This window comes from Papilio xuthus, unplaced genomic scaffold (genome assembly GCF_000836235.2).
Source record: "Papilio xuthus unplaced genomic scaffold, Pxut_1.1 DF826115.1, whole genome shotgun sequence".
Classification (NCBI taxonomy): Eukaryota; Metazoa; Arthropoda; class Insecta; order Lepidoptera; family Papilionidae; genus Papilio; species Papilio xuthus.
This window is the reverse complement of record NW_013532534.1, coordinates 3,961,021-3,984,249: the sequence shown is the minus strand read 5'-3', so window position 1 is coordinate 3,984,249 and position 23,229 is coordinate 3,961,021. Positions and strand designations below refer to the sequence as shown.

General features: G+C 32.9%; 5 protein-coding genes across 7 annotated transcripts; 2 read left to right on the top strand and 3 right to left on the bottom strand.

Annotated features, from left to right (window-relative positions):
- The first annotated feature begins 244 nt into the window (after positions 1–244).
- On the top strand, positions 245–7,910 carry LOC106123510 (protein PF14_0175). 2 transcript variants are annotated; one of them, XM_013319893.1, is made up of 3 exons: positions 245–489; positions 900–951; positions 1,618–7,910. In XM_013319893.1, exons 1-3 carry the CDS (start codon positions 463–465, stop codon positions 7,884–7,886), a joined length of 6,348 nt encoding a protein of 2,115 aa, XP_013175347.1. In that variant the 5' UTR covers positions 245–462; the 3' UTR covers positions 7,887–7,910. The 2 variants fall into 2 exon arrangements, with proteins under 2 accessions (XP_013175347.1, XP_013175346.1); XM_013319892.1 differs by having other exon boundaries at positions 900–7,910.
- Positions 7,911–8,103: 193 nt separating this feature from the next.
- Positions 8,104–9,327, bottom strand: LOC106123511 (uncharacterized). The gene is made up of 2 exons (XM_013319894.1): positions 9,095–9,327; positions 8,104–8,855 (listed from the first exon to the last, which is right to left on the bottom strand). The coding sequence occupies exons 1-2, from the start codon at positions 9,125–9,127 to the stop codon at positions 8,118–8,120; spliced, it is 771 nt and encodes a 256-aa protein (XP_013175348.1). The 5' UTR covers positions 9,128–9,327; the 3' UTR covers positions 8,104–8,117.
- A 1,205-nt stretch (positions 9,328–10,532) lies between these two features.
- On the bottom strand, positions 10,533–17,047 carry LOC106123264 (protein PTCD3 homolog, mitochondrial). Its single transcript, XM_013319497.1, has 15 exons — positions 16,885–17,047; positions 16,609–16,791; positions 16,241–16,469; positions 15,767–15,990; positions 15,252–15,348; positions 14,847–15,008; positions 14,359–14,533; positions 13,805–13,935; positions 13,312–13,430; positions 12,857–12,941; positions 12,283–12,424; positions 11,952–12,060; positions 11,504–11,702; positions 10,999–11,174; positions 10,533–10,636 (listed from the first exon to the last, which is right to left on the bottom strand). Exons 1-15 carry the CDS (start codon positions 16,908–16,910, stop codon positions 10,552–10,554), a joined length of 2,142 nt encoding a protein of 713 aa, XP_013174951.1. The 5' UTR covers positions 16,911–17,047; the 3' UTR covers positions 10,533–10,551.
- Positions 17,048–17,282: 235 nt separating this feature from the next.
- Positions 17,283–18,846, bottom strand: LOC106123233 (uncharacterized). Its single transcript, XM_013319464.1, has 2 exons — positions 18,670–18,846; positions 17,283–17,825 (listed from the first exon to the last, which is right to left on the bottom strand). Exons 1-2 carry the CDS (start codon positions 18,700–18,702, stop codon positions 17,283–17,285), a joined length of 576 nt encoding a protein of 191 aa, XP_013174918.1. The 5' UTR covers positions 18,703–18,846.
- A 1,016-nt stretch (positions 18,847–19,862) lies between these two features.
- LOC106123282 (Mucin related 18B) lies at positions 19,863–21,507 on the top strand. 2 transcript variants are annotated; one of them, XM_013319522.1, is made up of 3 exons: positions 19,863–19,970; positions 20,192–20,757; positions 20,806–21,507. In XM_013319522.1, the coding sequence occupies exons 1-3, from the start codon at positions 19,938–19,940 to the stop codon at positions 21,317–21,319; spliced, it is 1,113 nt and encodes a 370-aa protein (XP_013174976.1). In that variant the 5' UTR covers positions 19,863–19,937; the 3' UTR covers positions 21,320–21,507. The 2 variants fall into 2 exon arrangements, with proteins under 2 accessions (XP_013174976.1, XP_013174975.1); XM_013319521.1 differs by having other exon boundaries at positions 20,192–21,507.
- The last annotated feature ends 1,722 nt before the right edge of the window (positions 21,508–23,229 follow it).

The window sequence follows — 23,229 nt, the reverse complement described above, 5'->3', positions numbered from 1 at the left end:
GACTGAAATTAGGCCTTCATAGTTATTGAGCAATGTCAATGCTTGCTAACAGTTCTCTCGACGCTAAACATACGCTGACTGCATGGGAAGTCTACGGGAACAATATGTATCTCGTCTCGTATTTACTAATAAACATACCATTGATTCATCTATGTTTTTAATAAAATAATCAAGTTTGCTTCTACTTATAAGAAAAATAAATGAGACCGTGTAAATCGGGATGTCAACAATATTTACCCGGTCGCAGTAATCTATGTGTGACAGTGCGTTATGTAAATGAAATATTATACTAACAACTTTCCTACGCGGCCATTCAAATTATCTGAGATGAGTGAAAACATGCCAGTGTACTGAAATCTAAAGCAGATAAAGGACACCTCTAACTAAATAAGTCAATAAAGTGCTTTAAATAGAAACATTCAAGTTAGAAATGTGGATTCGGTTTTGTTTAGAAGAAAGAACATGGATTTATTTTTATTTTTAATAACGGTATGTATGGAAAATAAATTTAATTTTAAGGTGTTTGGATTTACTCAGCATTTATTTTTTACTTTTCTTGCCTTTGACCCTTGTTATATTTAGATTATAGCTTTATCAATGAAAAGTGATAGCAATCATACTGATACTATAAAGGTGAATGTTTAAAGGGATGGATGGATCTTTATGTTAAGGTATCGCCGGAACGGCTCAGCGGATCTCGGTGAAATTTGGCATATATGTAGAACATAGTCTGGAAGAACACATACTAATAAAGTTTTTATTTTCAATTCGCGCACGCGAAGCGCGTCGCGGGCGACAGCTGAATACTAGATATGAGCTATAAGTTTTGTTTCCGTTTTCTATAGATTTTTTTTTTATTTAACTGAATTTAAAGTATCGTACCTTTGTTTCCATTTCAGATATTTTACCTTCCACTGATTACAAGAACACAACCGTTTATCGATTGCTCTGGTAAGTCATTTCTTTGCGAGAATTCGACACATTTTACAATTTGTGTAGACGTCGGTGGGGGTGTGTCTATGACAGTGGGGAATATTGTCTTGTCATGCCCACCTACAACATTTTGCGATGAAAATAATGCATTCGAATGTGAATATCGAACATCGACATCGATTACACCAAACACTATTTCTCAAGGTACTGATATAACTACAGAGACAACCGAGGCAAGGTTAACGACAAACATTTACGACGAATTTCTTTTTACAAGTGACTCGCAGCAAGTTGAGGCAAATAATGTTTTACCAACACAACAAAAGTATATAATCCCAGGAAATGCAAATGTGATATTCGATGATACAGACAATGCTGTACTTGTGTATGGAAATATTGACAGTGAAGTGGTAAATAGTACTCCAATAAATGAAAAAGTAACAAAAAATAACATGAATAAGAAATTTACAAGAAGAAATAAAGAACCAACACCAAAGTTTGAAGGGGCGCGTAATGAATTAAGCACTAATACTGTACAGACTACAGATACCACAAATACAGTTATGACAACGTTCAGTGAATTAACCAGCGATAGTGTTACCACTGAAGAATCCTCTACCCTAGAATATGTAACCGCCACTACGAACGTTGAAATTTCAGTGACACCATCAATTTCTGTTCCAGATATTGGAAGCAATCACTCCAATATGGCTCATAATACTTCAAGACCGAAAAATAACACCAAAAATATCATCAAAAATAATAAAAATGTAGATTTAAAAACAAATATCACTGTGAATAAACTAGTTGACGATGAATTAAGTTCAAAAATAATTGAAAGATCTCCTTTTAATGCATTACAATCTAATTCAACCCTTTCAGCTGCAGTTAACAGTATATCTCTTAATATTTCCCATAATAATGAAACAATTAAAGACAAAGCGAAAGAAATGCTACAACAAAACAGCAACAAAACGCATTCGAAAAACAACATGTTAAAAACCAATGAGGGTACAATAGCAATACAGAGGACAACAGTATCATCAACTGAATGGGTGGATGTAACATTAGATTTAAATATACCAACGGAAAGTTATATTACACACTCAAATGATATACCTTCTATTTCATCGGTGCAACAAATTGAAACCATTTCTACAACACCGGAGAAAAGAGTAACATCGAACTTAAATATTCCAACAGAAGGATATGATGAAATTGATACATCATCAAAAGATGTTATTCTCTCAAACTCTAGTCAACTTTTCGTTGATAAAATTTCCACAACACCAAAGACGGTATCGGAAAAATATGCTCAAAATGCTACAATCTCAAATAATATTCCTTTAAATGCTTCTGCGCATGAATTTAAGGCAATTTCTACAACAGCGAATGAAAGTGTAACTTCGAACTCGAGTAAAACTGCTCAAAATGGTAAATTCACAAAATATATAACTCCATCAAACTCATCTGGCCAACAAATTGAAACAACTTCGGCAGCACCGAAAACTATAATATCAAAGTTGAGTACGCCATCGATAATGTCTGCTCAAAATACAACATTCTCAACTGATGTTCTTTTCAACTTTTCGACGAATCTAAATAAAACAATTTCTACAACTACAACACCGGTTAAAATTGTAACATCGAACTTAAACACGCGAACAGAAATTTACGCTCCAAACGATATGTTTTCAAGGGGTATTGTTCTTCCAGACTCTTTAGACTTCAATTCCGCAGGCAACTCATTAAAAACAGCAACTTTGAGTAACGACAAATTAAATAATGAGAATACAATATTTTTTGAAGATCTCGTTCATCCTACTCCAAAGCTTAAAAATGTAACAGCACATGTGAGTACGACTACCCCAACATATATTCAAAATGGTATAATGCCGAATCCCATTATTCCTTCGGAATCCTCCGAATTTGATATCACTTTCGGCGATATATTGAAAGTTGACAAAGAGTCTACCGATATAAAATCATCTAAGCAGGTTATTTTCACAGAAAAAGCTGTTTCAGATTCTACTATAAACCCTGATAGCATACTGTCGGACAAGAATTTCCATACTTTAAATAAAAATACAAACGTTAGCCTCGATACTATAACTGACAAATTAAATACCAACGTCAGTACAGATCTTAATACTGAAATAACTACAGATAAAACAATGTTAGTTATGAAAACTCTAAATAGTACATTAAATACAAATGTAGAAACAATAACAGAATTTACTACAGAAAATATAATAACATTGCAACAAACAGATAGTTACCAAACGACGTTGAGAAGTAACGATTTAGGAGACATTAAGAATACATTATTTGAGGATACAGATTACAGTGTACTCTTATTTCCTGCAAGCACAGTTGAAACTTTAGTAACGGAATTGAGTACAACACCGCAAGCATATATTCAAAATGATATTTCAAATCCCATTATTCCGAATGAATCTCCGGACTTCGATATCAGTTTTGGTGATTTAATAAAGGGTAACAAGGATTTTATAGAATTGAAATCACCTTTGCATATCTCTTTTACAGATCGTCCTATTTCAGATTTGAGCGAATTATCTGAAAATCGGGAAAGTTTAAGAAATTTCAGGTCCACTTCGCACAACAATTCTTTAAATTATGACATAATATCAAATTCTAGTGAAAAAAATATTAAACCCAATGATATATTTGATACGATTGAGACAAAAAATCATAATATTTCTGTTACTAATGTAGTAGATCCCCAAGATAATTTTGTTAATAATGAAACAGTTATTGTTGCCAACGATAATTCAAACAAAGACTTTTTATTAAACAGAACAAATACTAAGGTAAACTCTACTGTATTCATCCCAAATACGAAAAATAATTTAGATCCTGCTAAGATACACAAGGAAATTATTAAGAAAATTCCAGATGCAGATAAAATTATTAGTCCAATAAATAACTTAACTAATCATGGTTTAAATATAACTACAGAGGATATTGAAGTTAAAGAATATACCAATTCAAATAAAACTATGAAAAATGCTAAGTATTTATCAGCAGACGAAAAGAGACTTCAAGATAAAGTACCAGAAGTAGAAATTTTGAGTACTACCACTACATCTATACGGACATCAGATGATATACGAAACCATACCGAAACAATTAAACGAATCGAAAGCGAACTTTTAAATAGCACAATAAATAAACTAATAAACTCTACTCAATCCCCATCGGAAACTTCCTACTATTTTACAAACACTGAGAATACCACATTAAATTCCGCTATAAGTGAAAATAAAACAATCGAATCGATAAAAAACAATACAATAGATTTACTTAAAAGGATATTGCTAGAAAATAATATGACAGAAGAATTGACACCTAGTAATAATGGTGAAATCTTTAAAAATAATAGTGTAGAGTCAATTGAAGACATAACTAAACCTATTTTGAATTTACCTAATAAATCTGTCGATTTATTAAATAATGTTATAAATACAGAAGCGAAAGTTTCAAATCCTGACAACAGTAAAGATCAAACAAAAGATATCCCAGAAAAGACGTATATTACTGAAGAGCCAATATTAAATTCTTTTACTTTACTTGATAATATAACAGAAAATACGCCCGCTATTTTATTTAATGCAAATACAAAAAATGGTTTAGATACTTTTATATTTTATAAGGAAATTGATGAAAAAAATAAAAAAGCAGAGGAAAAAAGTAGTCCGGAAATTAACCTAAGTAATAATATGTTAAATGTAACTGCAGTGCCTACTGCAGAGAAAGGACTTACAAAATCTAATCAAACTAAAGACAACGCTACGTATGCAGTAAGTGAAAAGGGAGTAATAAATAAATTACCTATATCAACCGTATTAACAGAAAATATCACTGTACGATATAATAACAATCTAAATGATAAAAACATTGAGAGTGTACCAAGTACAGACATCGCTACATCTATTATGAATGATGTACGGAAAAATAATATGATAATCAAGCGACCAGATAGTGAACTTCTAAATAAAACATTGAATGTATTAAACTCAACTAAATATTCATTGCAAACATCTAACTATTTAACAAATACTGAAGGCATTACAAGTTACGATCAAAATGAAACAATTGATGCGTTACCGAATAATACCGGTGATTTACTTCAAAGTGAGACGCGTAATAATGGAGAAATAGTGAACAATAAAAACGTATTGTCTTCTGCAAAAACCACAACGGAATCTGTTTTGAATACATCCCATTTTACGTCTGTCGATCCAGTAAAGAATATTATACATACAGATTCAATTTCTAACTCTAACATGGATAATGACCAAACAGAAAAAATCTTTACAAATGGATATTTAACTGAAGCTCCAATACTAAATTCTTCTGCTATACTTGATAAGGTAGCAGAAAATCAGGCTGTTACGGAGAAAAACATAGTCCACGAAAATAATAGTAACCTACATAATACAGAAAACACCACTGAACGCACTCTACACACACCTACATCTATCGGCAATAAAAGCATCTTGAATGATACCTTTGTCGATATGATAAAGAATAATCAAAAGGCACCAATTTCTATCCCGATTAACAATGAACGGCAGGCAACTGATTTTACTGAAAGCCCTACTGTTTTAACGAATAACAACAAAGTTCCAATGATGATTAAGAATAGGCAGAATAGACCAGAACAGCTTCTTATAGAAGATAATAGAAAAGAAAATGTAAATGAATTTGCTTCTAATAACTCCAAGATCGTCACTAAACCCACGTTAAAGAAACCTGTATTAACCACAAACTCATACATCGTCGATAAAGCAAATGATGATTTAGAGAGTAAAGTAGCAAGCAATACCAAACAATTGCATGCTACTAAACATAATCTTCCAAATAATTCTAAATCCACTTTAAATATACCTCATAAAACAATGACAACGGAAAATGTTCATTTAACCACTGAAAGCGAAAATCTTCAAATAACTTCTACATCGTTAATCAATAATGATACTTCGGCTCTAAAAACGTCCCAAAATCAAGCTTATAATGAAAAAATATCCAATAAAAGGAAGTATCAAAATACAATATATGATGCCTTTGTAAATTCATTACATGAAGACCTAAATTCTACCTTACAAAGTTCCAACTCTACCAATAAAAATGAGAAACATACAACTTTAAATTTGGAAAATATAAAAGAAAAAGTCACCGCAGGAGACTCTCAACAAGTAAATAATAATTTCACAACGATTTCATCACGTAAATTCCTCAATGCAACTAAATTGTTAATACCCAAAAACTCTACTTTGACGGTATTAAACAAAACGAATTATTCAATGATAAATGCAAATGTTAATACAAGTAAAGCAATCGTTGACCACGGTTTAAATAAAATATTGCAAACAAATAAATCAGTTATGAACATTGCTACGGCTAATATAAATAATAGCATAGTTAATAAATATGAGCAGGAAAATTTGAATTCAAAGAGTAATTTTAATAAAGGTTATGATACACCCATAAATCCAGGAAATTTACATTTAAAATTGAACAAAGTCACAACCAAAAGTATTGACAACATTGAAAAAGTACCCGAACAAATGAGAGATGACAAAGTTACCGAACAATCGCAACATAACATCAAAAATTTAACTTTACTAAAAGAAAGTAAAAATGGATCTATCATACAAAAATGTTCCAATAGAAGTATTTGTATAAGTCAAGCAAATGGACAGGTATCCATAGAATTATATAATAAAACTAGAATAAACGTGAGTATAAGAAATAAAACTGATTCTAATACAAAAGAAATGAGAAAAGACGATAATGACCATGCACTAAATACTACTATAATTAACATTTTACCTAGGACTAAAAATAAAATAGAAACTCAAACTAAAACTACACCTTTTATCCCAACATATCTTAATCGAACTATTGTTGAATTCAAAAATGTTAACACCACAGACGTTGTTAATACTAAAAGTTTTAAAGATGGACTCCCATTAAAAACTTCGGATTTAGTGAAAACCAATGTAATGCATAGGAATAAAGATTCAACAGAGCCTTCAAAACGATCACAAGGTATTCATCATTTGACTTCTAATAACCATGAACTTAAAAGGCAAATTCAAAATAATACACATATCAACATAACAATAGTCCCAGTCGTGAAGGAAAAAAGCAAGGAATATAAAATTGTAAAAATAAATGAAATGCCCATCAAAAATATTCAAACAACAACTAAATCATCATTAATTTTACAAAATAGTGAACAATCACGTACAGCTACTTCGAAGACATATAAAGAAACGCCAAAATCTTCACTCACCTTCGATTGTAGAAACCATTCTCGGGGAAGATATGCAGATAAAGACAATTGTAGGAAATTCTACATTTGTATTGGCTATAGTACACCTATTGTTGGTTTCTGTCCAGAGAATACAGTTTTCAGTGAATTTAAAAAGCAATGTACTAATAATTTATCACATTGTATTCGAAATAACCAATTTAAATGTGTTAAAGATGGTAGATTTATTGATGTATGGCAAGATAATATGTATTATTTATGTGTTAAGGGCCCCAACCACAGATTCTTAAGACTAAAGTTGCAATGTAAAAGTGGTTATATTCTTGATAAAGTTAACGTGACGTGTAAACAGGGTAAAAAGGATATGAAACTGTCATCGTCGTCTTCAAACTCGTCTTCTTCATCATCATCCAGTGATAGAAAGAAGAATAAAAGCAATAAAAAGTCCAACAAAAAATTATCCAATGATACTGGTTTCAAATGTAACGAAGAAGGCAAGTTTGTAGATCCTAATAATTGTAGAAAATATTATGTGTGCTCGAAAACATCAAAGTCTGTACTACGTCGTAAGAGAAAGAAGTGTGATTCCGATGAAGTTTTCGACGATGACAAAAAGAAATGTGTTGACGAAGATAGTTACGAATGTAAATAAAGTTAACGCTATTTGTTTTATATAATAACATATTTATAAGATACCAAAAAGTTGGAGATGAATGCTCTTTTGTAGTGTTTAAAAATAAAAGTCTGTAATTTCTTATTATTTATTTGTATTACACTTAAGTATTTGTTGTAATTAAATGTAGATCTTTCCACTGCCACAAAAGGCACCATCAGTCTTATAGCGGTTAATAAATTAATTAAAAATTAATGCTTTTTATTATCTTCAAGGAACATTTGTCCTAGGTTTACGATAAGCAACACCTGCTGCTTGGATGAAAGAATCCTTGACGTCTCTTTCTAGTGTAATGCAGAATTGATTTGAAAATATTGTGCATCTGATTGCGGATTCACCACCGGCAGCGCGAGATGGGCAGAAATATGTCGCACGGACTGGGCTTTGATCTTGAGTGACAGCAAACTTGTAATTCTTGCAATCAATTGGTCTATGCCAGTGGGAACTCATGTCTGAGTTACCGTAATTTATATTATCCGAGATAGTATCTATTCTACGATTATCTTGTTGGTAAAATGTTGAAGTTGTTTTTGTTATATTTGACAAGGGACATTTATATTTGTCTGGCGATGAACAAGTTCGTGTGTAACCGTTGAATATTGTGTTTCCTGAACATTTGAACTTGATACCTTGGAATCTGTTCTTGTTAGGTATACATAGTATATATCCTTTGCAACCTGCGACTGTTGGATCGGCGATTCTTTCGTTTCGATGACATCTAACGGTCCTAGTTATCGATGGATCTATGTTATTTATGGTATTTTCGCAAACGTCACTGGAGTCCTCGTTGCAAACAGTGTTTGCCGGACATCTGAAGGCAGGTCCTAAAAGATTGTCTCCTTCGCAGAGCCTTAGTTTAGTTGTTCCTTCACAGACGAAGCCGTACGGGCCACAGTCAAAGTTTTTTGTTATATACGCTGCCAATAAATCAGGTGGCGCAACAGCAACCTGAAGTTTTTTAATTAAATTGAAATTAACTTTAACGAAACATAAAAATTGCAAATTATTTTCTATTAATATTTTTTAGTATTAATATAAAAGATTGAATAACTAAAAATTGACTGCTCCAAGAAATTTGTCCTTATTGTTATAAAATTTTACAAAAAATAATGTAAAGCTTACATTTTTTTGAAAATAATTAATTGTTAATTTATTTTATTTAAATTTATTAAAAAATCTTAACTTACCACGATAAACCAAATTTTGAAGTAACCAAACATTTTAAGAAGTCTGATCCTCAATAAAAAATCCTCTTCACAAAGCCAAGGTTACTCACTGGACGGGCGAAAGGTGACTAACGAAATAACATGCTTTCTTCTAAAGTCGCCATTTCGCGGGCAATTATCGTTTTTAACACCTCTCCGACATGAGAAATAAATCTGTGTCACTGGCACAACGTGTCACACCTTTGCCTTTTATGAATGTTACACATGCTAGCGGTTAAAAATAATAACTGTCAAATAATAGAATTTAAATTCATTTTTTAGTTCCGAAGTGTTTTTTATTTTCGTTTTTTTGTAATCAATTACCAGCGGTCGCCCGTGACTCAGTACGCGCCGAATTAAAAAAAACATAATTAGTACCCTATATGTTCTTCCAGACTATCTTCTACATCTATACCAAATAACAAACATCCATCCATCCATTCGCATTTATAATATTAGTAAGAAATAAGATTTGGAAATATTGTAAGAAATGCTTTTTTTTCAATTACTAATTTACTGTTATTATTTATTAATAGTTAACCTAAAAGTCAGTGTGCAGCATTGGGTACTATTGGGTTTCGACTCTCAATTGAGTCGTGTATGTTTGCAGAATTAGCAAATACTTAATCTGCTCTTCGGATCAAATAATCTCTACACTCATTTGTTATCTCGATATTGAATAAATATTTTGTTTTGTCTAGTCTAGGATTTCCATTACAAAACAAATTTTCAATAAACTTTATTTTCTTCGTAATAATCAATATAGTCATGTTTTTTATGTTTATGTTAAATAAAATTCTTGTTTATTTATATTGTTGAATCACACAGGCAGTTTTTTGTTATTCTTTAGACCTTTATGATTCAGGTCACCTTAGTATCCACCAAGGATTATGTTAAAGCTGTCTGTCAGTTGAGATGTATAATTCCAGTTTATCTTTAAACAAGCAAATCTTTATCATAGTACGCATTACAAATAAGGAGAAACTTGTATATTGTTTAATAATGGATTTTTCGAAAATTCAGTTAAGAAACCGTATTAATTATTGTAATATGAAAACTAATATTATACATAATATTGCATTTGAATTATTTAATTTAGGAATAATATTCGTAAATTTGATTTCGTACAATTGAAGGCCACGTGTGCTCCTAGTTGGAGTCTAAGATGAATTATAATTTTACTTTAGACCAATAAAAAGTTGTTTGTCTATTTGTTAAGAATATGATTTAATCGAGAAAAGGAATATTTATTATGGTCAAAACTCAACATGGTGTACATTATACCAACGTTTAAATATTCTTTATTTCATCAGTCAGAAATATTACAATTCAAACATATTTTAATGTAATCGAAAAGTAAACAGGACACAAATAAAAGTTCATTAATATATCTAATAATATTTAATTCTACATATACAATACAATAATTAGGAGGTATACTAACAATCATCATCGGACGATTCGCTGTCACTCTCCGAACTCGTAGAGGAATCTGATTGGTGTAGAGACGCGCCTGATTTCACTCTGTTAAAAAAAAGCAAATTACAATATAATCTGTGTACTGTACTGAATTAAATTATGTGCCTGTATCAAATTTTTGTAAAATATTTTTTTAATTATAAATTGTAACTATATTTATTATCAGGAAGTTTAAATTTTCTTTATAATTATTAGTTGCCTCATTTTTTATCTGATGGATTTCTGTGATATCGAATTTTGAAAAAAAAAAATGAAAAGGTTGATAATTATATAATTATTAAGCTCTTTTGTTTGATTATATTTATCACCATGGGTTTCTGAGACAAAAATCTCCGATGATGACAGGGATGACGGTGTAAAGATTTTGGTCTCAGGAACCAACAGTAAGTATAGCGAGTTGTAGTTACTCATGATAAGCCTCAGCGACGGCCAGCGCAGTGGGGTGTAGGGCGCTCAGGTTGCTCCTGTCCTGCAGCAGCGTCTTCACCTCCTCCTCCGACCTGTTCAGCATCACGCTCAGAGTCGCCACGCTGGCAGATGTCGCTTCCTCAAACCCGCACTCCGATAGGTAACCAACCGCCGCCTGAATACATACAAAAATATATTTATCGCATTATCAAAAGGTATTTTCATAAATTTAAATATACATAAACTGCAAATAATATAAGTACAAAAAACGTAAACTGCATTTGAATAAGTGCATATTAAAGATTTTTGGGTCATTAAAAACATAGGTGTATTTAAAGAAGAAAAAAGGAATAACGAATTCACTTATTTTCTTATCAGCCAGTACGTTTAAGATCAAAAAGTTTATAATACAATATTAGTATTTTTATAATCTTTACATCTGCTATTGCCGATTTAATCATTTTCAGCCCAATAACTCATTGAGCGAGTCAATCTGATACTAACCGCGGCTATAGTCGGTCTGCCGACAGTGGCAGCTCTCTGTGCGACTTGCGCAAGTACTTGCGGGCGAGCTGGCACGCCAGCCGCCTGCTGGCTGCGCAGCCGGTCCAGCGCCTGCGAAACTTTCTCCCAGCCCTCGTCCGCTTTGTCCGTCACATCGGAGCACAACTCTATTATGTTAGTCATTGCCGTTGCTGATAACCTACAAATATAATAATCAAAATAAACAATACAATTCACGCTAGTACCTCAAATGTGTAGACAGAGACTACAGTGTCAATTTAGTTTCTGCCACATTCAGGGTGTCTCCCTCAATGAAGATTTAATACTGGAGACTTTCCTTAGTGTGCTAATTAACAACTCATTGCAGTTTAAAGAAATTTCTCGTTTTAATTGTTTTTTTTTCTTGAAATGTAGTTATTTAAATCAATATTTCAAAATAAATGCGTACTTTTGTACTGGTGATCTCATTTCGTTCTTTTCCTCCTTCTCCTCAGCCATTTGACCAAATTTGAGGATATCGCCGGCGGCTAAACGTATCTTCGTTTTTATTTCATCATCTGTAACAAAAGTATTTCTTAATTAACATAAAATCCTATCACCGGGCCAAATAATATTGTTAGACTATAGTTATAAATGTATATTAGGGTTAGGCCAAAGAAAAAAACGATTACTGAAATAGTAGTCACAACAGAAAATATACGTTCTTTAGCTATGTTGATAGATGATGACTACCATAATGATAATAATGATAGTGATGATGATGATGATGATGAGGAGACCTTGGTATTGGTAGCAGTTGCAGAAAGCGTCAAGCAGCCTCTCGACGAGTCGTACGCGGTTGGCATGTCCGAACACCACGAGCTGAGACCAGGCCTGCGCCAGCCGCTCGCCCGCGCCGCCAGCCTCCAGACGCTTTATTATCTACACACATATATACATATATATAATAAATAATACAAAAATCAAAACAAATCATAAAAATGTAAACGGTCAAATAATGACATTCATGAAATCATTCATGATTTTTTTTTGCATTGCTAGATGGCGCTGTATCTTTATAATTAAGAAAGTTTAGATGGATAGATGTTTGTTACTACGTATCTCCAGAACAGCTTAACAGATCTTGGTGAAATTTGGCATAGACGTAGAACATAATCTGAAAGAAGGTATAAGTTAATAGTTTTTAATTTCCCGCAGAACAAGGAGTGGGCAAAAGCTAGTTCAATGTATATATTTTTTTCAATTAGTTCTATGGTAGAAACAGTGTTGCCTATATGTCGTAGTATATGTTTAGATATAAAGACAAATAATAATTAAAACTCTAAAATATCAACAAAAATGTTTTAAAATTACCTCTTCCATGACAGATGGTTCCGGAACATATACATTCGGGATTAGCGTATCGAGGAGTTCTAGAGTCTTTTCGAACGGAGCATGCCTACAAAAAGAAAAAAAAATACAAAAATATCAATAAATAAAAAAAAACCGTTGTGTACAGTGAGGGATCGTCAGAAATAATTTTAAATATTATGAAGTTAAATGAATTTAAAGATATGAAGGCGATTGGGCTGACATGGCCCTAGACCAAGCGCAGAGCCCAGGATAGAGCGAACTGACGGCGCACTGTGGACGCCCTCTGCCCCACTGCGGGGACATAGGACTATAAGTCAAGTCAAGTAAGTCATAAAAGATCATTGTACAATTATTCAAATTAATTAAAAATCATTTTTTTACAATCTTACAAGGCCACAGAGTAAAGATGTTCAAAGATATACATCAGAATATTATATTTGTTGTTATAAATTTACCGGCAAGAGACAGTGATGTAGTGCCTGTAGTAAATGCTCTCCTTGTATGCGTCGCCCACCAGCCTGTAGTTGTCGCCTTTCATCAGCAGCTTGTGCAGCCTCTCCGCCAAACTGATGTCCTAGTTACATTACAATTAAAATAATTAATAACTTAATATTATAAATGCGAATGTTTAGATGGATGGATGGGTGTTTGTTACATGGTATGTCTAAAACTTTTGCATGGATCTCGCAGGAAATTAGACATGAAACAAAACTATTTTTTTTAATTATACGCAGGCGGAATCGCGAGCGACAATTAGTTTATTATATACTTCAATTTCACCTGACTCAAAAGTGTATGGAAATTCCATTGTAACTTGTAGCTTACAATACCGAACCGATTTTGGTGACTGTGGTGTCATTCGATTCGTATTCTCCCCCCGAGTGTCACAGGGGTAATCATTTGAGGGTTTTTTGTTAGATAGCAAACAGTAATATTTTAATCATTTACCTGCAAATGATCACTACACACTCCCATTGCTGTAATAAAGAAGTTTGTATCTGTCGCGTCCTGTGGCAGCAAATTTTCTCTTTTCTCCAAATCATTAAGAATTGTTGTCAAAATATCAACTCTAGGGCCACCTGTAATTTACAATATTGTAAAATTTAAAATAAAAATTGTCGAAAGGTTATAGACCTTATTTATATTAAACATCCTCTATTTGATAGTTAGATATAAAAAAAAGTAAATTTAATGATTTACTCTTAAATTTTAATTGACTATTATAATTGTGTGAGATCAAAATCCCCGTTTAAAACATATAGTTATCTTTGTTTATCAATATGTTTTATATAGGGAACTTGGTCTGAGAAACCAATGGTTAATGTCTCGAAATTTCTAATCTATATTTTACTATTTATTAATTTTAAATCGGGCAATAGAATAATTAATCACTATATTAAATAGAATTTTTCACATACAATGCCACCAAATCAAAATTTCACTTCAAACGGAATAATTCTTATTAGTATGAAACATGTCAACAAATAATCAGAAATACTCACGTTCTTTGCAAAACAAGCATAGTAAATAATAATAAGCCGAGAGTCCTGGCTGGAGGCCGATGCTTTTGAATTCTGCGACAACTTGCAAAGCTACCTGCTGTAGCATATTGCCACCACCCCAAGCTGATATTGACTTCAGACAAGAACTAAGTGTTCCTTGGTCTGGTGATAAACCCTGTTAGATGAAAATCCAGTCAAAGACATTATAACACTTTTAAGACAATATTTAATCAAAATAGTACTCTAAACATATTAATAAAACTAGAATGTCTGTATGTAATAACAAACAAATAAATTATATTTGGTACACATGTATTTGCATAGCTCATAACAACAAAGCAATTTTTTTTCTGTCTGTCCTTCCTGTACGCAAGGCCGTGTTTATACCAAATATTTTCCGGAATGGCCCAACAGGAATTGACAGGAGTTGGTCATAATAAAATAAACATAATAACTCAACTGCACATCTTTAAATTAATTTCTCTCACCTGTTCCTTCATTTGTGCTAAAAGTGTTTTCAATGCTTCAATTCTTAATGTAGTCCCTTCTTTTAGGAATCCAACACAACTTATGAGAGAATTAAAGACACTGGTTGACAGTGGAATGCCCTTTTCCATTGCTTCCTGAGCTAATAAATGTGCCCTTTCTGCCTGAAATGTTAATAAATTTAAATAAAAATGAAAATAATCCAATGTTACTAATGTTAGCAAGAAAATCCTATACTGTGCGGGTGTATCGGCGCAATAATAGCCTTATAAAAATTTCAATGTTTATGTCCCCTCACTAATCATTCTGACACTTGACTTGGTGAAAGCGCGCCATTAGCGTCAAATAATTCTAACTAATAGTGTCTAAAACTAAATAATAAAGTATAAAGAAAGTAAAATATTTACTTGATAATATTTTGCCATTCCTTGAATTATAGCACAGTAAGCCTCCGAGGTTTTTGGTTCCATAGATGTAAAAATACTATCAGCTAGACCACCCAACCTGGAAATATATGAAACAAAAAATTGATGAGTTATATGATAAGATAATGGCTTTAAAACAATAGTGCAGTTTTTATGTAACATTAGTTATAGAAGCCATCAAAATTATAATGATGTTTACATAAACTTAATAAATTCACTCAACAATTAACATAACCTGTACTCAGCAAATAAACAGACTATTTTAAAATTTAAGTTGTCGACCCAAATTACAGTTTAATATGGTATTCTCCATTTTGTGTTTATCAATTTTTATATATTCCTCCCATGTAGGGTTGGCCGGCCATAAAAATGCCAAATCTTTAAGGTTTTTAAAACTTTGTGCGCCAGACCCACATAACTGGGATAAGGCCAAGGAGATGATTGTTATCTCCATTTTATCAACAGTAAATAATTAAAATCAATAAATAAAAACTTACCTCCATGTAGCAGAATGTCTGTCCCTTGTCTTGGCAGCAAACCATCTCTCTTCCAACCATTCCATTGCTAATGGTTCTTTTTCATTGTAGAAACAAAGCAATTGTAGAAATTCCATTTTCAATTCCTCACTCAGAGCATTTACTCCACCAAGTAGTTCAAAAACTTTTATTGCATCTTCAACTAGTGCATTGTTTAATGTGTATTTAAAGTCTTCCTCGGTCACCTGTTGTAATTTTTTTTAATACTTTTATGGCTATTGTTTATCAACGAGGTAAATGCAATTTTAATATTGTAGGAGCTTAGAATTAGTTCTGTATTGTTTCAGATTTATAAGCACTTTAATCTAACAAGTGGTCTGTAACCATTATTTCTTTTTAATGCTACTGTAAGTTCAAATTGTTGGTAAATTTATTGACTTAATCAATTATGTGGTGTATGAAATATACTTTTACAATAAAAATTCATGTTATTACCTTACTTTCATCATTGTATATTGGTTTAGGAGCAAAAGCATCAATGTGGGGATCAGCATTTAAGTAGGGAGTTTTCTTCTTGCCCGGTGGGTCCCACTCTCTCATCGAGAATAGATCGGCATGTTCATCTCTAACCCAAGCTGCAGCTTTTCTACCTGCTTCTGCTGATAGTGCATATGACCTCTTTCGGAAGTTGGAGAGAGGAATTAAATATGGGTCATCATGATATCTGAAATATATAAACAAAAAAGTCTGATACATTTCATACATATTTTTAAAATTAAATATAACTAACCAATGCTGTTAAGAAAACTAAAATTTAAAAGACAATGTCAGATGTGCTCAATGTAGAGATTGACCAACTTTACTTGTAATGTGCTGCAGTTGGATCAGGTCCGACTGTGGCAGCAAGTGCTTGGAGGATGTCTGTCGGTCCTCTGTGGATCCTTTGTGGCGGTGAAATGCCATCACTCGCAGAACTGCTCTGAGGAACTTTTTGACCTTCTAGGGTCGCCATAGTTCGGCAAATATGTACTAATCTGGACCATTGTCTGGAAAAGCAGGTATTTAAGATTAATAACTTTCATAAACACAGAATAGTTGACTCAAAATAAAGCAAAACATAACCTAAAACTACGTATTACCTCGGTAGAACTATTTGAGAGTACATCGAAAATTAATTGGTATTTCTGTTAAGAATTACTTATTCTCTTCAATTAAGTCCAAGTAAAACTAATGCAGATATTATTTTAACTTAAAAATGTATTAAACCGACTTACACACAATTATGAAAATGACATTGACAATTAACTTTGACGGGCGACGGAATTCTTGATGGCACAGAGTAGCTACAATGCTGGTAGTCGGTGACTTTAATATCAACAGTGCATGAAAAGGAAAAAACTCAAATCATCAAATAATAACAAACATCAACAAACGTATTATTGTATTGTGAATTAACAAAAGTAGCACACGATTATTATTGAACCATTCAACACAAATGAACTATAGGATCAGGTTTAATATAAAAACGATAAATGTCTTAACGCTTTATTGTATATAATAACAGAAGTAACGAAAACCCATACACAGTAGTATAATGATAACTTAATGTAGGAGCATCATTTAAAGTAAAATTAGCAGTAAATATTGGTCCATTATTAATTAGAATAGAAAGAATATTGGGTGAATCTTCGATTTTATGACAACCATATAACGTTTCATTTATGCAACTCTTTTCGGTTGGACTAAATACTGTTCCTTGGGGGCATTCCGACCATCTTGCATCCACTAAACCGCTTAGACCTTCAACACAAGCTGCGAATGACGTACAATTTTCAGAATCGACTTCAAAATTTCCTGCTTCCGTGCATTTGAATTCAGGCATACATTTGTAACTAGTCACGTTTGTACAGAGGTTTTCTAAATGGCTGTAAATGAAGGATTCTGGACAGGTGAGGTTGTATTCTATGAAACCGGCGGGGCCATTAATACACATGGTGTAGCCTCGGCAATTTTCTATTCGATTAGGAAACCTTCCGCGAGTTACACATTGGTCGGCGCCATTCACACTTTGCCAGAGTATCTGCAATTGTAATGAAATATGTAGAAATTAAAGACATGAAATAGTACTTTTGTTTGTATAAAACTATTTTTCATTTGATTTTCTAAAGGGATATGACGTCATTGATTTATAGATTATTGGAACGAAATTAAATTATAAAGCTACTTTTTAGTATGTTACAATTTCCTTATCTTTCTTACACATTACAATACTTTTTCCGTAGTTGGTAGGCTTAATAATGTTGTTATAAGAATTTCCAGGAGATTACGGCCTTGTTTAATATACGCATGAAAAAAACGTCGTCAAATAAAATTAAAGTATTGCGGTGTATTACGAAGTTTGTGTAGCGAATTGTATTCATTTATGTATGCTTTCGGCTAAAATCTGACTACTTTAAATGACCAGTTTAGTTCGTTAATAAAATTCTCGTTATTGTATTTTTTAGATATTTTAAAGCATGTAAAATAATCTTTCCTAATTTATTGTTTTTTTTTAAATAAAATGTGTCGCAAAACTAAATTGTACAACGATTAAACAGATTCTTGAAAAACGTACCAATGGCTTTTTCATTATGTTAGTGTTGACAATGTTTTTTTATGAATTGCATACTAGAAATAAATTTACTAAGATTTTTTTAAATTTAATTACCAGTTTCTTATTAATTGGGCTACCGCCAAGAATAAGGAGCCAAGTACATAACGATAAACATAGCTCAATAATGTATTTAAATCTTAGTAATATTATAAATGCGAAAGTTTGGATATTTGTTAGAAGTCTCTATCTCTAAAACGGCTTAACAGATCTTGCCGATCTTATTCTTAGCTGGTCTAAGATAAATTCAGTAGATGCATCAAATCAAACTTACCCCGAGATAAATAAGAAAACATTTATAGATCATGTCTTGATTAGGTTTTAATACGGCACCTTTAATATTTATGTCCCACTGCCTCCGAAAACAATTAATTTTTACTATGCATTTTGTACAGCAGTACAGCTGTATCAGAACTCTGAAGTCCTATAAAAGGCGGACGTTAACTTTAGTGTTGTGATCGAACGTAGTGGTAACTTATCGACATAACGTAATCATGCTGATACCTGTATGTGAAGTTAAGTTCACTTCCTTTTGTACTGAGCTGTTGAACTCCTATCTTCAAATTCGTTTTCGTTAAGGGTTATACTATTTATAAAAGGCACTAAAACCCATCAAATGAATAAATTCAAACTAGCCAGTGTTTCTTACATAAATATTTTTATTTTAAAAGTAGATTCAAATTATCGATATGTTTTTAACATCACTATATTAACTTAAGATAAGGGTTGGTTGTTTGCACATGATTCAGGCTTTACTTGCGCTGTGACGAGACAGTTTGTTGTGATCGTAGTATATTCCTTGTACTACATTTTTCACATTCTGACGAAATAAAATTGTAAGTTGTAATTACTGGTAAATAAACATTTGGTATAAACTCAGATTACATGTTCGTACCTCCTAACATGTATCTACACAAATAAGTTTTTTTATATCATTTAATTATATAGTGTACTATTAATAAAAAAATTAAAACATTAATAAGTACAACTCCTTCGACTCTGCATATTGCAATAATGTTTTACCATGCTTGTGGTGAGAGGTTAACAATTCATTGTACTTATATTCGTTTCATCCCAGGTAGCACTGGTAGCGTAATTTGATAAGCATCTAAAGCCTGTCCTACGGAGAAACTAGTATAAACCATTTAGTATCACGGCACGGCAGCATGTTCGGTACCTCACTAAGGTCAGAAACAATAATTTCGTTGGAAGCTCTGTTGCCTAAAATATTAAAGATATCTTGCTGTCAATCAACGCTTGTAAGCAGTAACCTTTTAAAAGAAAGTTGCGGATAGTAAAATACTAAAGGAAATTCTTTGGAATTTCACCATTAAATAAAATAATCAGGAGATTAGTATATCAACTCAGAGTTTATGGGAATAAGATAAACACGTAGACATGTGGTTGCACTATGATGCATATTAGTCTAGCAAATAAATGTAAGATTATATTTTTTATTGTTGTGAATCTCCTTTATCTTGTCTTGCGTTATAAAAGATTCGCTCTTATAAACATTTATGGAGATTTAGAAAGAAACTAAAAATGTACGGTCGATCGAACATCGTCATAATTTTAGTAAGTGGTGATAATTTCAAAAGAAAGTTTTGTTATGTGATTAAAGTTTGTCAAAGTGATAGATATAATTTAACTATTGTAAGGCAAATAAGTGACATTCGACCCCGCAATTTATATAACTTTTGCTAATAAACATGAAGCTTCCATTCTAATATTATTTAGCATTTCTTCAAGAATATTTAACAATAAGACAGATTTGACACATTGTTTTGTTTTTCAAGGTGCTGTCTATAGTATGGCAAGTATACGGCGCCGACACAACAACCACTGCTATAACGACTACAGATGCTGCGACTACTGTCACGGCAACTACTGTTGCGGCTACTACTGACGCGGCAACTACTGCAGCGTCAACTACGGATGCGGCAACTACTGCCGCGGCAACTACTGCCGCGGCAACTACTGCCGCGGCAACTACTGCCGCGGCAACTACTGCCGCGGCAACTACTGCCGCGGCAACTACTGCAGCGTCTACTACGGATGCGGCAACAACAACCGACGCGGCGACTACTGTAACGACCACTGATGCGACGACCGTTACCGCGACTGACGCAACTACTGCTACCACAACTGACGCGGCAACTACTGTGACGACCACTGACGCTGCAACTACGACTGACGCAGCGACAACTGTAACGACGACTGACGCTACAACCGTTACAACGACAGACGCCACCACGACGGATGCTACAACTGTGACGACGACTGATGCTACAACTGTTACCACTACTGATTCTACTACAACTGTGACAACGACTGACGCTACAACAGTTACGACGACTGACGCTACAACTGTTACGCCGACTGACGCTACCACGACTGACGTTACAACTGTTACCACGACTGACTCTACAACTGTTACGACGACTGACGCTACCACGACTGACTCTACAACTGTTACGACGACTGACGCTACCACAACTGACGCTACAACTGTTACCACGACCGACGCCGCAACTACTATAACGACCACAGACGCGGCCACAACTGTTACCACTACTGACGCGACAACTGTTACAACTACTGACGCTACAACTGTTACAACTACTGACGCTACAACTGTTACAACTACTGACGCTGCAACTACAGTTACAACTGCCTCGCCAACTACTGTAACAACTACTGCGGCGACAACTGTTACGACTACCGACGCGACTACTGTCATGGTTTGCACGGCAGCCGGGAGATTTGCGAACACCGCTGATACAACATGTCAGACCTATTATATGTGTATTCTACAAAATGACGGATCATACAGCCAATATGAGTACACATGCCCTAGCATATCCGTCTTTGATCCAGATAAAGCAGTGTGCACCACCACTTCTTACACTTGCCCAACGGCTTAATGAATTTTATTTAAGTTCCGTTTACACTGAACTTTTTCCAAAAATTGAACGGAAAAATCCGGAAGAAAATTTTGGTTGATTGCATTGTCCATATTACGAAACTGTGCAATTGTATGTTTAATATATTAAAATTATCTTTTTGAGAGATACATAATATACATTGCTATGTATTAATATTAAACCGTTAAATAAACATTTCAAAATAATTCATTTTAATTAAAATTTTTGAAAATGATTAAGTATTTATTTCATCTTATTTAAATTCTATACTATAACACTTTATTGGAAAATCAATTTAAAAAAAAGTATATTCCTTCACCTACGTTAACACTTAACCTAATGGTCTAAACGGACCCATATGTAAGGTGGGATTAGTATTATCAAGTTTTGTCTCACAACAGTAAATAAAGGTACATAAACAGCAATAATCTTACGTGTGTCGTCACAAGGATTTTCTAGAATTGTCTGTCATAAAAGCAATTCTGTTCAAACTTTGTATAGCACAGACAACGAAAGTAAAATCATGTGATAGTTACTGGTGAAATCAGTGTATAATTTATTGCAATAATTACTTTGTTTCCACGCACTAAAAAGTACTTTTTTTATATCATAAGTTGGCAAAACAGCGAGCGGCCACCTGAAATCACTGAAATAGCGAAGTGACCGTTGCCCATAGACATACTACGCAATTGTATGCGTTGCCTAATTTAAATCGACGCAGGAGAGGATGCACAGAACTACTATCAATAGAATTGAAAATTAATAAAGATTAAGTACTTATTTATTTTGGTAACATTTCATGTAATAACTTTACTTTTTAGAATATTAATCGAATCACAATTGAATTTATTTACGGAAACTTTCAGAGCTCAAAATATGTTTGTCGTAAAGTAATGGTGGATGAACTCTATGACTAGATCCACGGTAAACGTAATAAAACTGCGATAAGTAGTAACGTAAATAACATACGATAAAAATATGTAAATAACAAAGATTATCATTTTAGAGACAGAACCCTGGGACTCCAATTTGAAGTTCCTTAAAAAGTAGCAATTAATTGCCAAAACAAAAGTTTCTTGGATATAGATGATGATGAATTATCATTATATTTAAATATGTATTTTAACACATGAGTATTTAAACTGCGCGTTGTATTTACCTTTTCTCTTCACCACGTTTTGTTCTAAAGGCAATATTAGTTGAATGTTCACTTATCATTGTGACAGGAAGTAAATTGTTACATTAAAATTACAAGCAAATTATCGTTGTCATCGTTAATATTGTAGTATATTTTCATTTTGTACTATATTTTGCACATTTGAACATCGAACATCGAACACATTCACATCATATTGAACATCGTTATCATGTAGTAACAATAACTTTTAGAGGCTTCCTCAAAACCAAGGATCACCCGATAGTCATGGGGCTAGGTTACCACAACGGAAACTAGATACCGTTCACCTTGTAAAGGCTTTTGTTTCGTTTGTTTTTAAACAAGGTCTTATAGAAGCGGACATATTCATTAGTTTAATAAAATATAATCTTATTCTGATAAACCAGTTTGATCGAAAACCAACCAAAAATACTATAGAGATCTTTAGTTTAATAAAAGTGAAAAGAAAAAAAGAGTTTATCTACAGACGAGGAAAATAATAAGAAATCCACAATAATTGTTGCAGATGAAAACATAATTGATATTTTTAGATATATTATAATACAATAAAATACTGTAAAAATAGAAAATCTAATAGTTTACATAATTTATTCACGATTTCTTCTTTTTTTGATTCGTTCCATATTTTTTAAGTACTCCTGATCGTTATATTGAAGCTCATAGACTAATATTGACGCTAATTTTCGAGCTGTTATTAGATTAGAATCCACTGGCACAATAGCTCCTTTGTAAT